This window comes from Polyodon spathula, chromosome 12 (genome assembly GCF_017654505.1).
Source record: "Polyodon spathula isolate WHYD16114869_AA chromosome 12, ASM1765450v1, whole genome shotgun sequence".
Classification (NCBI taxonomy): domain Eukaryota; kingdom Metazoa; phylum Chordata; class Actinopteri; order Acipenseriformes; family Polyodontidae; genus Polyodon; species Polyodon spathula.
Window position 1 is genome coordinate 14,796,925 of NC_054545.1, and position 15,784 is coordinate 14,812,708.

General features: G+C 37.0%; 1 protein-coding gene across 1 annotated transcript in view; it reads left to right on the plus strand.

Moving 5' to 3' along the window:
* The window catches only part of LOC121324615 (dnaJ homolog subfamily C member 17-like), a 79,059-nt gene that overhangs the window by 31,526 nt on the left and 31,749 nt on the right, over nucleotides 1–15,784 (plus strand). The window contains exons 8-10 of the mRNA XM_041266697.1: nucleotides 572–646; nucleotides 5,952–6,032; nucleotides 6,286–6,405. Coding sequence (XP_041122631.1) covers nucleotides 572–646; nucleotides 5,952–6,032; nucleotides 6,286–6,405 — 276 coding nt within the window. The remainder of the gene's footprint in view (nucleotides 1–571; nucleotides 647–5,951; nucleotides 6,033–6,285; nucleotides 6,406–15,784) is intronic.

The following is a 15,784-nucleotide window of genomic DNA, read 5'->3' on the forward strand; positions in this document are numbered from 1 at the left end:
TGTATTGTGTGTACAGTTCATCTTGTCACGGTACATCTTTTTTTAGTAATATGTTGAGAATCGCTCATCAAATTAATTTCAAACTTGATGGAGACTTTTCTTTACCACAGATTGTTGTAGGTTCTGGTGACCTACTTCTGCAGGATTTCTATAGTGTAATGGGTTCTGCGAAGGCTATATCTTAGGAACAGTTAGCCTAAATCTGATCTGAATGTGTTGTTTAATAGTTTTAAACCTTTTGTCCATGGAGATTAAACCACAGTAGAACAGCAATCAGAGTCATTTCAATAAGCATGTGTGGGTGACAAAGTTTTCAGATTTCTGTCTTCTTTCTCTGGTATTACGAAAGGGTCTAACGGTCTCTCCCTGTCCTGAATAATTTCAAACATAGTAACTACAATGGAATGGGGTCTCAGTTAACTGGGAACTGTACTAAGACCAATAAAACTCATGACTGAAGTTTAATCAAGAGAAGTAAAAAGCTTCATGTCTTTCATGTCCCTTGAAATAAGAAGCTCTCCATAACCTGCTGGATCATTCAATAATCTTCTTGCTGCTTCTTTCTTCTCAGTTAAAATGGAAGAGTAAGAAAGATGAGACCAACGGTGGCTATTCCCATGATTTTCTCCTTGGGCTTCTCCACAAGGTGAGTTTACACACAACCTCAAGCACCGCACTAGCAGTGGTTGTGTTTGTAGCAGCCTGAAGGTCATAGCTGTACCCCGGCACTGACACTGCAGAGAATATTACAACAAACATTGCTGCACGTGATTTTGAAAGCAAAATTCCATGTCTGTGTCCTCCATAAAAGAATAGGCTTTTGTAAAAGAATAACGTTACTGGGCTTATGACAGTACTGTGGTTAAACCCCCTTTAATCACATCCTAGCTGGCAGTGTGTTGGAATTATTTCGCCTACCTCTTGATTTCAGTGGTGACTGGGGATTCGAAGAGCAGCCTTCGCAGTTCACAGTAGCAGGCAGTGCTAATTGCACACAGGAACAGTTACAGCACTGCCCTCTCATAAACCTGGGCAGTCCACTGTTTGTGCCCATTTGTTTTGTTCAGTATTTTAATAAGTGACTTGGGAGCAAGTGGGAAATTTTCTCTTCTCATGCAATCCTGATGAGCACTTCAACACTAAGTAAATTCAAGCTAGATTTGCGCAGTGAGAGTTTGTAGGAATGAAGTAGTCCAAGATCGTCTAGCATTCTTATTAAAAAGGGCACAGTTACAATCCCCCCTCGTGTGCATTTTATAAAGATACTGACACATGGAAAACTGGGTTGAGGGTGTGGGAAAAACACACTGGGTTTACTGTTTAGTATAAAGGGAGGGAACATTTTAAAAAAGCCATGTTTTTAATGCACAAGGTTTTAGCCAAGAAAAATGGCAGGTACGCAGAAATAAAAATCATGACTTCACTAGTGGGAAAGACATTGTGTACTTTGGACTTGCACGCAAACTCTGCAAAACAAAAAATAGCCCAATACAGGAAAAAATGTGGACTTAGAATTTCTGAAATAGTAGTCGGTGGAGTCCTGCGTCACTTGGCAAGTTTTAAATTCCTTAGTGAACACTTGCATTCCAGCTCTGCCGCTTTCCCAAGGATTAGGTTTGAAAATCCTTGGCTTTAGCGAATGTTGGGCATCCTTGTTGGGCACAGAACTCCAAGCATCCCCATGATATTGCCAACTGATAACTTCTAGAATATACTGCAGTGCAACATATATGCAACATATAAACCCCCCTGCAGTGTTTACAAGAAACGCAAGACTTTAACGCCTACTCTGTGAACTGTACAATATGTGGCTTGGCATAGTTGAAAGGTCATACTGTCACATGATTTGAATGGAATGAGGAAAGCCGTTCAGCACTTAGGATTTCCCAGACAAGTAGCTCAAAACCAGGTAAAGGCAGAGAAAAAATATTACAACTGAAATTTGGAGCAACTGAAACACTCAGAGTGGTTACAGAAACACATAAAACAGTAAAGAAAATGTGAAAACAGCAATGTATAGTAAATGACTTGTCAAGTTTACTAGCTCCGCAGCTGAAGAGGCTCAGCTTTTATAACCTCAACTGAATCTAAGTTGCATTTTGTATTTAAAATACCCCTTTTACAGTTTGTATTGCAAGTGCTCTGGTGCTCTAAAATGCTTTCTTCGAGGGGATCATCATATAGGTTGTTAAAATGATCCAGGTCCATCTGCACACAATTGTTTTACCTTGCTGTACACCTACCTAACTTTATTAACTAGGCAGGCAGTTCAATAACACAGAGCTAACAAAATAATTCCAGTAAATCTGATCTTATATGTATTGCCGTCACTTTGCAGATCTAAAGAAAGTTGGCTGGAAGTATAGTACAGCATTAAGCTTCAACAAGGAGTGTTTAATAAATATTCTTCTTCAACAGCTTCAAATAAATTACCATTAATACATAAAACAAAAAATCAGTTTCGCAGTTGGGCTTTGTTTTACTTGCAGCCACGTGTACATTGTACATTTAAAACTGATTTTATTTGGTAAACTGTGCACAGTATATGTAAGGTACTCTGTACTGTCAAAGTGTTAATGGGGCCTCATGATTGATTTTGTCGTAATTGTGTGAGCTATGGTTAAAAAAAAGAAAAATGCACTCAAATCATTTGGTTTCAGTTTTGAATAATCTTTTATTATTTCCACATTGTGCAGTAATGTGTACAGTGAATGCAGCAGCATGATTTATTTTGTGTTACCGGTAGTCTACAGGCTAAAGTATAAAGAAAGTGTGCTAGGTATTCATTAGATTTTACTACGGTGCTGTATATAGTACTGTACATATTTCTATTTCTAGATAGGGTAATGTATACAGAGAACACAGTAATGTTATTTCAGCGCAATGATTTATACATTTTAAATAAATTGAGTACTATAAATGTGTGGGTGTGTTTGCAATTTGTATGTATTTTTCTAAACCGGACAGCTCGTTATTTTGAACGTTATTTCCAGTCTAGCGAGGGAATACTGTGATAATGAAGAAAACATGCTCTTCCAGTCATGCATCCTACATGCACATCTTTCGGAACACACCAGTTATGATAAACTCATCTGTAGTTGATGCATGGTGTACTACAGCTGCAGCCAAACTTCAAGATTGACTTTCAAAATGATCTTCATTACAATCAATTCTCATAATCCAAAGCATGTGTTGTGCTGCCTAATACTCATGTCTCACAGGCCTGCGATATTTCTTCTGGTTTCATATTTTTATAGTAATACTATACAAATATTCCTGTGTTTCCTATATTTCATTGTTTATGTTATAGTTTTCTTAATGTGATTATAAATATGCACTGTAAGGAACTGATTATAGAAACATTTCCTCTGCAGACTGTATTCATCCATATAAAAAAGTGTCCCCAGCATTCTCACTGATTTCAGTCCTTTTAATTCCTTTTTAGGTTATTTGCTCTTGTAATAATCCCTTTTAAGTATAATGGACACCTCTATATTGTGCTTACACAAAATGGAATATGTGATTCCTCAATAATTCTCCAGGATATACATATTGTGATATTATTGTGACTATTTAGCACCAGTACTTTTGGTAAAGTATGTTACTGCGATTGTGTATATGTTTAAACACTTATTTTGTGTGTTCATCCAGTGCATTGGGGATTCACAACTGTTTTAAATAAAGTAGCTGTAATTTTTCTTTTCATTGTTAACATTGTGACAACTTTTTACACTTCTAACGTTAAACATTGTATCAAAGTGCTTTTCAAAATGTCCGCTCTAGTGCACTGGGGTTTGAGATCTGTCCTCTGAATCATGCAGGAAGAGTGATTTTAAATACATAAATAGTAGTTCAAAACATAACAATTGCAATTGCCTTTTCTGTGGAGTACCACATCAGGGATTGTTATTACTCTGTCACAGTGTGGGCAGTAATCCTTACACTATTGGTGCACTAGAGTGGACATTTTTATAAGAGCTTTGAAACAGACTTTAAAATTATAATTGTAAAAAGTTGTCAGGATGTTAAAGGGGAACCCAAACGCATGTTTTTATTCTATAAAAAATTAAATAAAATGCTCTTCCTATTCTGATTTGATTTTAAAATATATTTTGTATGACTTTCCTTTACAAACAGCGTTACAATAGGTCTCTTTCCAACAAGGAAATAGAGGATGAATTCCTACTTGTGACGTCACGGAGTGAACTCGATGGCGAAAAAGATGGCGAATATTATTGAAAACACGTTGGAGTGAAGCTGTGATTTCACTGACTGTACTTAAGAAGTTAACGAAAGTGATGAGTGTAATGGGGAGGGCAGTTTTCTTGATGACAGTGGGCTCGTTGTTGGTGTATATAGCCATTTTCTGGACAAATGCTGTCCAAACCCTGGCAACCTTTGGCCACTTTTGAAGTTTAAATCTGCCTTCGTTTGTGTTGCTAAAACCACATGCAACACATCGACAGAGCATAATGATCAATTTAATTAGCTGTCTCTCACACGCTCTACACTGCGAAACTAACAGTCAGAAGTATGAAAATCAGTTCACTCCTTGATGTCATCGAGCCGATTGGTCACGGAAATAACTGAGTGTAAAAAATGTACTTTTAACCTCAAAATTAACCATTTCTTAATCCTGAATTTGAAAACTACTTGTCTGTTCTGTTTTATATTAAAGAGTAGTTTGGCATAAAGTTAGGTTGAGGTGTTTGGGTTCCCCTTTTAACAATGAAAATTACAGGTGTAGGTTATTTAAGTCACGGTTTCCCAATCCTGGTCCTGGGGGACCCCTGTGTCTGCTGGTTTTCATTCCAACTGAGTTCTCAATTACTTAATTTAACCCTTGATTGAACTATTCATCATCTTAATTAGACCTTTTGAATTGTTTTCAGCTTTTAAACAGTTGGAGATTTCAAGTTAACGATACAATTTTAAAAGTAACTTGAAATCTGCAACTTTTTTAGGAGCCGATTTTAAAGAAACTTAAAGAAATGCACACTTTTTTAGGAGCCGAGAACAAATAAAAAGTCTAATTAAGCAAATTGTTAGTTGAATTAAGGGTTTGAATAAATAATTGAAAACTGAAATTGAAAACCAGCAGACACAGAGGTCAGGGGACCTGGTCCTAACTCTTTGGGACTTTTAAACAATTGTAGCAACATGTGGGGACATGCAATGCCATATTTTTCGGAACCCTGCTACTTACTCTTTAATGAATACATAAATATTCATAACCATCTGTTAATAATATTCATAACCCCCTGCTATGAGCTCATATATATATATACACACACACACACACACACACACACACACACACACACATTAATATATATATATATATATATATATATATATATATATATATATATATATATAATGTGTGTGTGTGTGTGTGTGTGTGTATATATATATATATATATATATATATATATATATATATATATATATATATATATATATATATATATACACTATTTTGTAGGAAGAATGAATCAACAGATGATTTTTGATCAAAAATACTTTATATGCATAAAAGAAGTACTGTTAATACAATCATATAAACATTGGATACAAGCAAGCAAAGACGCGCAGGTCACAGCATGAACCAGTGTATACGCTTGCATCACAACATGGATGTGGAGTCAATTCAAGGAGGCGGGTGACGATTCAAACAAAAACATTACATTAAATACTGTTAATATTGGAGTCTCCAATTGATGGAGAATGTTTGTAAATCATCACAGATACAGATTTGTTAAAAGTGCCTAAAACCCACGAATTGTCTCGAGGTGCACAGGTGTGTGTGTGTGTTATATTTACTATAATTTATTATTATAGTACCTGGATGAATAAATTGTTTGCAGGTAGAAAGAACAGGATCGTGGAGGTTATTTTTTGCACTGAATTTACCACTCCTTACAAATCTGATGTATTTTTTTTTCATTCAGTATGGTGATGTGTTAAATGTCCTCGTATCTACTAAGAAGACTGGCAGTGCAGTTGTAGAGTTTGCTACAGTCAAAGCAGCAGTAAGTAGTTCTTTTTAAATGTGTTTATTTATTTAGTTTCTTTTAAGGATGTTTGGAATAATTCCAAATGATTCTTATTACATATACTCAAATACTGTGTCTGTCTCTGTTAAGGTGCTGCTCTTCAGTCTAGTTTCCTCCCATAGATATGTAACACCGGCTAGATCAGATGGATTGTCTTTATAGAAGTACGAGCTGTCTCCACCTATTGGATTCATTTCTTCACAACATTCACTACTTTTGTCTTTAACAGGAGTTAGCTTTTAAAAATGAGCGTGGATTAACAAGTAACCCTCTGAAGATCTCCTGGCTGGAAGGACAGCCTGCACCACCACCTGTCACTCTCAGCCATCTTTCTGACACCAGCACACAGGTAAGAGACTGGGAATGGAAACTATACCTCTCGAGGATAACGTGCTCTTGTTAAAGTAGTGTCGTGAAAGCACAGAGAAATGTGGCAAAGCATGGCTGGTTTCAGTCAATGCAAAGGTAAAAATTCTGTGAGAATTTAGTGTTACAGAACACTCTGCAGTGTTGACAATAGACACACCTTTGCTGTGTCCCGTGTTGCCTGTATTGCAGTATTATATTCTTTAACTTATTGCGGCTCTTTTGAAAATGTAAATCACACATAACATAATTTGGGTAATACAGGTCTCAACATTTACTTGGGAGCCTTCTCTCCCTCCTGCAACAATGCTGGTTTTCTGTTTTCATTCGTTTCAGTCACAGCACCAGCATTGTTGCAGGAGAGAGCATGAACTGGATACGCTGCAATGCATCTTTTTCTTCTGGTGAACTTTCTATGTTTGTCTAGTTGACCTAGTTTTGGCGGACCTGAGTTAACAGATAGGTCAAGTATCAAATAAATGTGCGCTTGTGTTCGAAGACATGTGATGTGTCATAATTTTTCCACTAGATCGATATTGGATAATATGAATATACTAAATAATATTGTATGCACGTTCTCAATAACAGAAACATGTATTGGGCATGTTTTATTTTTGTTTCTGTGCACAAATATTGTCCCAGTCTTCGACTTTTACTCCACCAGACCCACGTGTATTATTTTGCTAAACTGGCTTGAATTTAGTTTGTGTGGGAGGGATCCATCCTTCCATTGTTTTGCTAAACCCCTTCCTACTTGTCATCAAGAATTAAAATTGGGCACAGTGGCAGCCACAGAGATGGAAGGAATGTACCTTTTCAATTGTAACCAGAGAGGAAGAGCAGGTGGAATTGACAGGGTGGCGAGGTGAGCCACTGTAGATGTCCCAGGGCAACGGCCTTTCCCTTCGTCTTGCTGTGCTTCACAAACCCCAGCGTTCTTCAGGGTTCCTTTGGGGCCGCACTGCAATTTCTGGATTTCATAGCAAACCCACACATGAGACTGAAGAAAAATTGAATACTTAAATAAATACAAAGAATAAGGGGGAGAACATTTTTGAGCAATTTATATCCTGAAGCTTTCCACTCTGCCTGTTCTGTTTTGTGACACAGGATTGGTATTTAATTCCAAAACAATTAAAACCATAGACTACTGAACAAGCTAATTTAATTGGTTATTTTAAGATTTATAATGCATTTCAACCATGTTTGCAATTTAATCAGGCAGGGTTTGACACTTTCATTCCTTATGTTTCTCTTTCTATTGCTGCACTATGTATTGCAGATAGGAAAAAAACATGCCCATAACATTCATCCAGTGCCATTGAGGATTCACTATATTCACATGTTTAAAATGTAAATTTGGCATACTTTTATATATGTCCATATTCCAATACTCTCAATAGCATGTTTTAGTGTGCCCAGATCAAGTTTCTTTACAATTGAATAGGCACTTCTCTTGATACAAGTAAAAACATATCGAAGAAGAGGCAAAAAGGTAAACTGCACCAATAACTCCAAGATTCTGACCTGTCCTTTTCAAGTTTAATCACAATTGGTTAAGTGGTTATTTCGATATATGCAGAATAAGTGTGAGACAGACAGATAAAATACTATTCTGCACAAAAATAAATAGTTGCACAGACCAAGTAATGGTAAACATAGCAATCTACAATAAAATAAAAACAAAGCTCCACTTATAGAATTAAAATATACAGGTTTTAACATTTGCAAAGGCCAAACTTTAAGAATAAGTCTTCAAGTTAATTTTGCAGGATTGACCCTAACTTTAAACTCCCTGATACGTTTTGGAATTTGAGTTCCACAGTTTAGCTGCATAGTTTGAAAACACATGTGCTCTCTGGGTAGAGAATCTGGGGCACGATTAGGGACATACGGAAAAGTACAGCAGGAACAAGACCATGCGAATCCTTGTAGGTCAGTAATGTAACTTTCAAATCAATCCTGTATCATGTCAGAAGCCAAGAGATTTCTGTCAGTCTGTTTTTATGTACATCTAGAGAAGCACTCATTCATTAATTTGAGAGCATATAGGGGTATAATGAGGTCTATTCATGTCAAACTTACATTTCTAAAATGGGTGTGGAGTGGATGCAGGTCATAGTGTATGTGTAGTTTATGCTGCTAATGGTTTGTATTTTGAATTTACAGCCAGAAATGTCACTGACTTGCTTGTTTTTCTGCTAGTTGATGTATTTCTTAGCGTTAAATCCTGTTCATTACTATATTGCTGATGGAGCGGATCTTGACAACTGATCTTTTAAACTTGGAGGAACCCTGTGGAATATTAAAATTACTTTTCTGAAACACCTTGAACAGTATACAACAGCTGCAGATTAAATAAATACATGTATCTAAGATCATTAATCCAAGAGAGCAATTGCGATATTAAATCAAAAATTGGAACAGAGGGAGCTTAAAGAGCTCAGATTTTAATATGGATTTAGCTCCCTGCCAGAATGTATCACAAATGATGGGACCTGGGGATAAACAGCTGCAGTTAAGGCTACAGTTTGACAGGTATTTGATTTACGGATCTCAAGTTCGAATTCTGTGTGGAGTACATGTTACAGGATAGCCCCTGATCATTCTAGTCCCTCTATGGATAGAGCTGTGGTCTAGCGTGGGATTTAAAGTATATCCCAGTTAGCGGCCAGGTGCTCTTCCAGATGAACTGGCTGTTTAGGTCCTTCCTATTGTTCACGTCGGTTTTCTTAAACAGTTTGAACACGGTTGGGAGAATGATCTGTTACATATCAACTCCCGAAAACATCAAATTGTTTCCATCACGGCATGAAGATGGAATTTGAAAATGTGTCCTGTTTCTCTGTCTGGTTATAAAGATTGTATTTGGGAATTGCTTCAGACCTCCTGCCAATGCTTCTGCTTCAGTCCACTTTAACAAACAGATATGTTCTATTTATTATGTTCTTTGATTTCTGTATGCTGCTGATTTGAAGTTTTGAACCACACATATTTTTATGGTGTTTGTATTTTGTATTGTTTTCCAGGACTCCCTTGTAAGTGTGGCCTCGGTCTCAAAGAGTAAATATTCAGGTTAAATAAACAAAAAATAAATGGTATAAATAGACAGTGAAACTTTGCTATTCAGGCCCGTTGAGGGGCCAACAAAATGACCTCCATAGGAGGTGGCCTTACTACTGAAGGTACATTGTTTCTTCAATGCAATCTGTTCTAATTTACAGTTATTATAGTTCTTTATTTCAATCTAAATCAAATGTGCAGATGAGTTACAGCATGTCATGTTGTAAACTACCAAACCAAAAACTTGGATTCATTTGGTCTTTTTAGAGAGGTCATTTAACAGTGATTTGATACATCTGGGACTGTTTTATATTGCTCTTAGTACTGAGTGCTGGGGTGGCCTTTATTTTGAAGGTGTTTATTTTAAATGCCATCAATAAAAGCAAATCAGCAGTGTAAAAAAATAAGAGCTTTAATTGTGACTTTAGTTGGCCTTTTTACTGAGGTTTTGCTGTGTAATGCATGCATGTATCCTGCAATAGCCTTCATTTAAGAAACAATGAAAAGTATCCAAAATCTGAAATACAAGAGCTGCCTTTAGACAAGGAATGGCTTTTGGGTGTATCTGTGGACAGTGTCCCACAGCAACAAATGCATAACCTCACCAATGAGCCCTAGCATAGCATATTTGTTATTTTTCCAGTAACTTTTAAAGGTAAACTGCTGGAGGAGAAAAAAAAAGTTTAAAAATCGGAATGCTGTTCAGTCATGATTATGCCGGTGGTTTTCCTAGACAGAATGTACTCTGATCGTAGGCTGTTGCTCTCATTTATCATGTCATTTTACTGTACAGGCGATCCTCGACTTACGACATATGGTACATTATTACCCTGCTTCGACTTTACCACATCGATACGGCATTTACGACACGGAGAGACATGAGCCATGTGTCATGTGCGCATGCTCGGTGTCCGAACCACAGTACCTGTGGGGTTTTTTTTAATGCGTGTAACTGTTTGTTTTTTAGAATTTATTTGCCCTTAACAATGTCTGATAAGAGCAATGGACTCAAAACGAAGCCTAAGCTGTGAACTCTGTCGCATGATGAGGGGCTTAACTTCAGGCGATTGTATTTCCGATTATAAGAGTACCGCTTACACACACTGAATCCGTCATTGGAAAGCCCTGAGTCTGTACTTTTAAACAAGCCATACAATGCCTGAGTAATATGCGCGTACCCACCGGGCTGAGTGTAAAGAGTTAAATAAATATTTGCATGAGTACAATATAACTGGTAATTTTTGTAAAAATATGTTATCTGGCCAGAGTCAGGAACGTAACCCCAATTTATAAAACTGTTCCTATGGAAAAATGTGCTTCAACTTACAACGCAACTTTCAGGAACTAATTGTGTCAAGTGCAAGGACTGCCTGTATAAATATTTTGTCAGACACAGAATGTACAGTGATATAAAAACTATTTAACCTGGCTGTTGCATGACTGCCCTCATCTCAGGATATGATCTGGGCCTAATTTAACTTGTGGGTTTGGCTTGATCACCTGCAACCCATTTACCTGTAAAATATTTGAGTTCTGCTCTGTGGTTTTATGCAAGAAGTCTTCACAGCTGAAATGGATTTAAATTAAATGGATTTAAAGGCCAAAGTGTTAAAGTGAATACATAGAAATATTTGTTTAATAGAAAAGTACTTAATTTAATTTAAGCAAATTGACCATAAAATGATGCCTGGAACACCTTTGAAAAAGTGTGCAGCCCTGCAGTGACTTCATCACCAAACCCCTGTACTGTGTACAACCAGACTAAAGACACATGGCTTCTGTTCCTGAGGTTTTAAATCCTCAGCAACTCATTGCTGTGGCTTAGTTTTGGCTTCATAAGGAGTACAATGGCTCATTTTCACAATGGTAACGTGCCCATTTGATTAAGGGTTTTTTGTTATTTATTTTTTTGCTGCTTAAAATATCCAGATACTTTACCACTTAGTTTAATATTGTTCTTTTTTTTCAAATTGTAAGTTTCAATGGAACATGCTAAAATGTTACTCTTTCTTTCTTTCACCGTGGATTTACTTTAACCACTCAACATGTGATTTTACTGCAATATTGTACTTGCATTGTAAATATATTCGTCCAACTTACTTGTTCTCAAAAAATATCCATATCCATTTGTACCACAGATCTTATTAACCCACGTGTCCTTATTCAATTATAACATTGTCATCATCCATTCTCACTTGGCTGAAGTCAATTGAGCTGTCCCAAATTCACTGATTCTGTTGTTGGGAGCTGAGCTACATGAAAACTCAACACATGGACTAACAGTGAGAGAGAGAGAGAGAGAGTGAAAGGGGAATGGTCCACCAGGACTCCCGAAAGTCTTTAGAGTACTTGCATGTACTGAAATTAGCAATTAAGTCTATTAAGAACAAAAAACAGTATGCCTCATTATCTACTGTTTGCACACACTGTTATTAAGACTGCTTGCATATTGCAATAGCAGGATACATGCTTCCATGATAAACCAGAGAACAGCTCTGGAATAGGTAACTTATTTATGAACCAATATGCCTATGTAAAGGTCTTCAATTAGCAGTGTTAACTTTTGGTGACCTCCATGTCAACTCTCAAACTTTGCTGTATTAACAAAAAACAGTATTTGGTGCCTACTTTGAGTAAAATATTTATCTAATACAAGTTATTAAAAAAAAAAAAAAAAAAATATTCATCAGACACACCAAATACAGACCTCGCCATCCCAGGAATTCCTGTCCATTTCAGCTGAAGAAAAACACCAAAAAAAAAAAAAATAAACCCTGGAAAAAATTATTTAATTATGAATAGAGTTTAAACAATTTAACAAAAAAAATAAAATAAACATCAGACTGGCCCGTGGAGATGAGGGAGATTTTTAATCTGCTACTGGGGATGAAATGCCCTGTGACTGGAGTGTAGTGGAGGCGGTTATAAATATACGCATCACATTTTTCCATATATCTAGAGAATCATGTATCCAATTATCATGAAACTTGATATTACCTTTATTTAACTTGAGTCACTGAAAATATCAGAATCTGTGCATATAGTGGGTGTCTGTTCATCTAGCAACATTGTAATCATACTGATGGCTCTAGTATTGAATTCATAGCTGTGGTGGGAGATGGCTGTTACTAACATACTACTTCAGAGCGCAGTCCTATTTTTGTACTGTTACATATCACATCTTCAGACGGAGATAAAGAATAAATGAGATTCAAATTAACAATTTGAAAGAGTAATGGCAAACTGCGGCGATGAAACACACTCTCTAGAACTGGGGGAAGACATCTGTTTTGGGGTGTTGATTTATCTGTTCATTCAACACGGATTCCTTGGCAAAAGACAAAATGGTTTCAAAATGAATCCACACGGAGAGCAAATATTGTTTCAGGAGTTTGAACTGTGGGAATCAGGAATGCTCTCAGCAGGGTGAGAGAGGAATTGGAGCAAGTTCAGAGACACTTGCATGAGAGATTACTGACCCGCCACGTGACTGGTTTTGCAGTAAGACATGTCCTTCTGGTATTTCTTTGACGCCAGAGTGTCTCTATTATACTTGGATTTCGATTTAAAATTTTTAAAAAGTTCTTTAAAATGTACCATATTGAAGTACCTCTGCTATAGGGTGAATTGAAGCGGAACAGTGAAGCTTCTTATTACCGCCCCAGATGTATAGATATAGTACTTTTGGTTTTTGGAGGAGAAGGTGAATTACAGTACACTAAAGTGGATGATTGAGTAAGAGCTGCAATACATTGTTCTTTTCTTCAAAGACACCTGAGATGTCAGTTTCCTTTTACTTGTAAAATTGTAACATAAGGACAATTACGTACAAGGGGACACCATTTGGCCCAGCTGTGCTTGTCTGGTTCCTAGTAACTGATTGATCTCAATCTTAATTTTGATTATTAAAGTAACCCAGTGATTCAGCATCATCAGTGTGACAAGGGTTATTCCGTACCCTCACCACTCTCTGTGTCTCCTTTCCGTTGTCATAAGGTCTATTTCCACTTAATTTCCACTTAATTTCCAACTGTGCCCTCTGGTTCTGTGCGGCACTTTGTGTGTTGATTTAGGCTTAACTTTGCCAACTCCTATTAAGATTTTAAAGACCAAGTCCCTTTAATTCTACTTCTGTTCTAGGCTAAATAGAGTCCTTTCAACCTATCTTCGTAGTCCATTCTTTTAAGACCTGTGATTAGTCTAGTTGTTTTTCGTTGGACTCTCTCCAGGACCACAATGTCCCTTTGGATTCAGTACTCGAAGTGTGGTCTCACCTCTCTCCATAGTTACAGTGAAAACATTCAGAATAATAATGTAAAAATTGGGTCTTGACTGGTTTCACGAGACGGGGCCTCAGTTTAGATGTAACAAAGGTATTTTGATCATAGTTTACGCATGCAGGAGCTTTTCAATTAAGCCTTCCGTGTTTCTGTTGCACTGCAATATAATTTTGCATGTGATGTGAGAGCCCAGCAGCCCAGCATGATGGGGACCTGCAGCACAGCAGACAGCACACATGGATACTATAACTGTAACAAGTCAAGGCAAGCGCACATGAATTGTACGTTTCTACTATACTTCATGTTACAAAGCCCCAATTAGACTTCTCCTTTTATATGTTTAATTTTTTTTTTTTATATAGCGCCTTTCATAGTGGACCACAATCACAAGGTGCTTTACAAGATACGAGACTAGGGTCTCTAGACTAGCTGCAGAGTCACTTACAGCAACGTCTCGCCCGAAAAAAGGAACACAGGGAGGTTAAGTGACTTGCTCAGGGTCACACAGTGAGTCAATGGCTGAGCTGGGATTTGAACCAGGGATCTCCTGGCTTTAAACCTGTTTCTTTAACCACTGGAACATACAGCCTGAAAAATTCCTTTTAAAGTATTCCTGAAAACCTTTTAACCCCACCTCACCTCCCCCCCCAACCCATCCTCTGAAGAGAACCTGTTTTGGTTCCATACTTTCAGAAGTGGAATTGAAATATTTGAGATGTCAAAAATTCTACAAAACAAACAAATAAACAAAAAAAAAAAAGGCCATTCCACATGCCCTAGCGTTTTATTACTAGGTTCATTCAGAGAGTGGGGGCAGATATGCAGACACATTGTAATTTAAAATGTCTGGCAAGACCCTTTGTTCTGCGCTTGTTAAGAATAACTTTACTAGTATGCTTAACAGTGAATAACCAGTGTGTGATTAGGACTCCTGCACTGAGAATTAGGAGTCACTGTATGTCATGGTCTGTGCCAAACAGCTTCTTTAGCTTTAGTTGATTTGGAATCTTCATCACTGTCTGGGGCTGAATTTCTCACCAAAAGAAATGTAAAAAAAACAAAACATTTTTAGGCCAACTTTATATTTTGAGGATGGGCTGAAAGTAGAGGGGGCAATTTAGATAAAGTGTGATTCTGTTAAAATGATGTTTGTTTTAAAGAATTACATTGATTTACTGAAGAAGACATTAAAACTAAATAACTAAGCAACACAGAAGGTACAATGTGATGATTGCAGAAACCATTGTGGGACAAGACCACAGACATTAAAACTAAATAATTACAAATAAACTACTGTGACAATTTATATTTACATACTGTGCATGAAAAAAGTCACTTAAACACATAGGAGGCTGTGTGGTCCAGTGATTAAAGAAACAGGATTATAACCAGGAGGTCCTCAGCCACTGACTCACTGTGTCACTTAACCTCCTTGTGCTCCGTCTTTTGGGTGAGATGTTGTTGTTGGCCTAGTGTTGTAAATGACTCTGCAGCTGATGCATTGTTCACACACCCTAGTCTCGTATCTTGTAAAGCGCTTTGTGAAGGTGTTCCACTATGAAAGGCGCTATATAAAAATAAAAATGAAAAATAAATATCAACCATTCCAGGTTATGACTGGCAATAAGGAGCCAAACTGTGATAAACACAAAACAATTGCAATGCAAATTCCAAAGCATAAATGCCAAATCTCTTGAATTATGTATTGCAATCTTTCCAGTGCTGTGATTTTTAAAGGTTTGTGCTAGCCCCTGAATGAAATCTGGGAGGCATAAAGGGCTGGTAAATCGGTAGAAACTAACTTCCCTGTTAATAACACAGTTGTGGCTAGGCTTGTATTTTCTGTGAGTTTATAATGAAAAACATAAATTACACATGCATTCATTATTTTTCTGATTGTGAATAACTTACCATGGGGGCGGACAATTTGATGGAAACTGTATGGTGTGTAATTGGGTGTGGCTTCATAAACTTTATGAAACCGTTTTCATATTTGAGACCTACTGTGTATAGTAACTA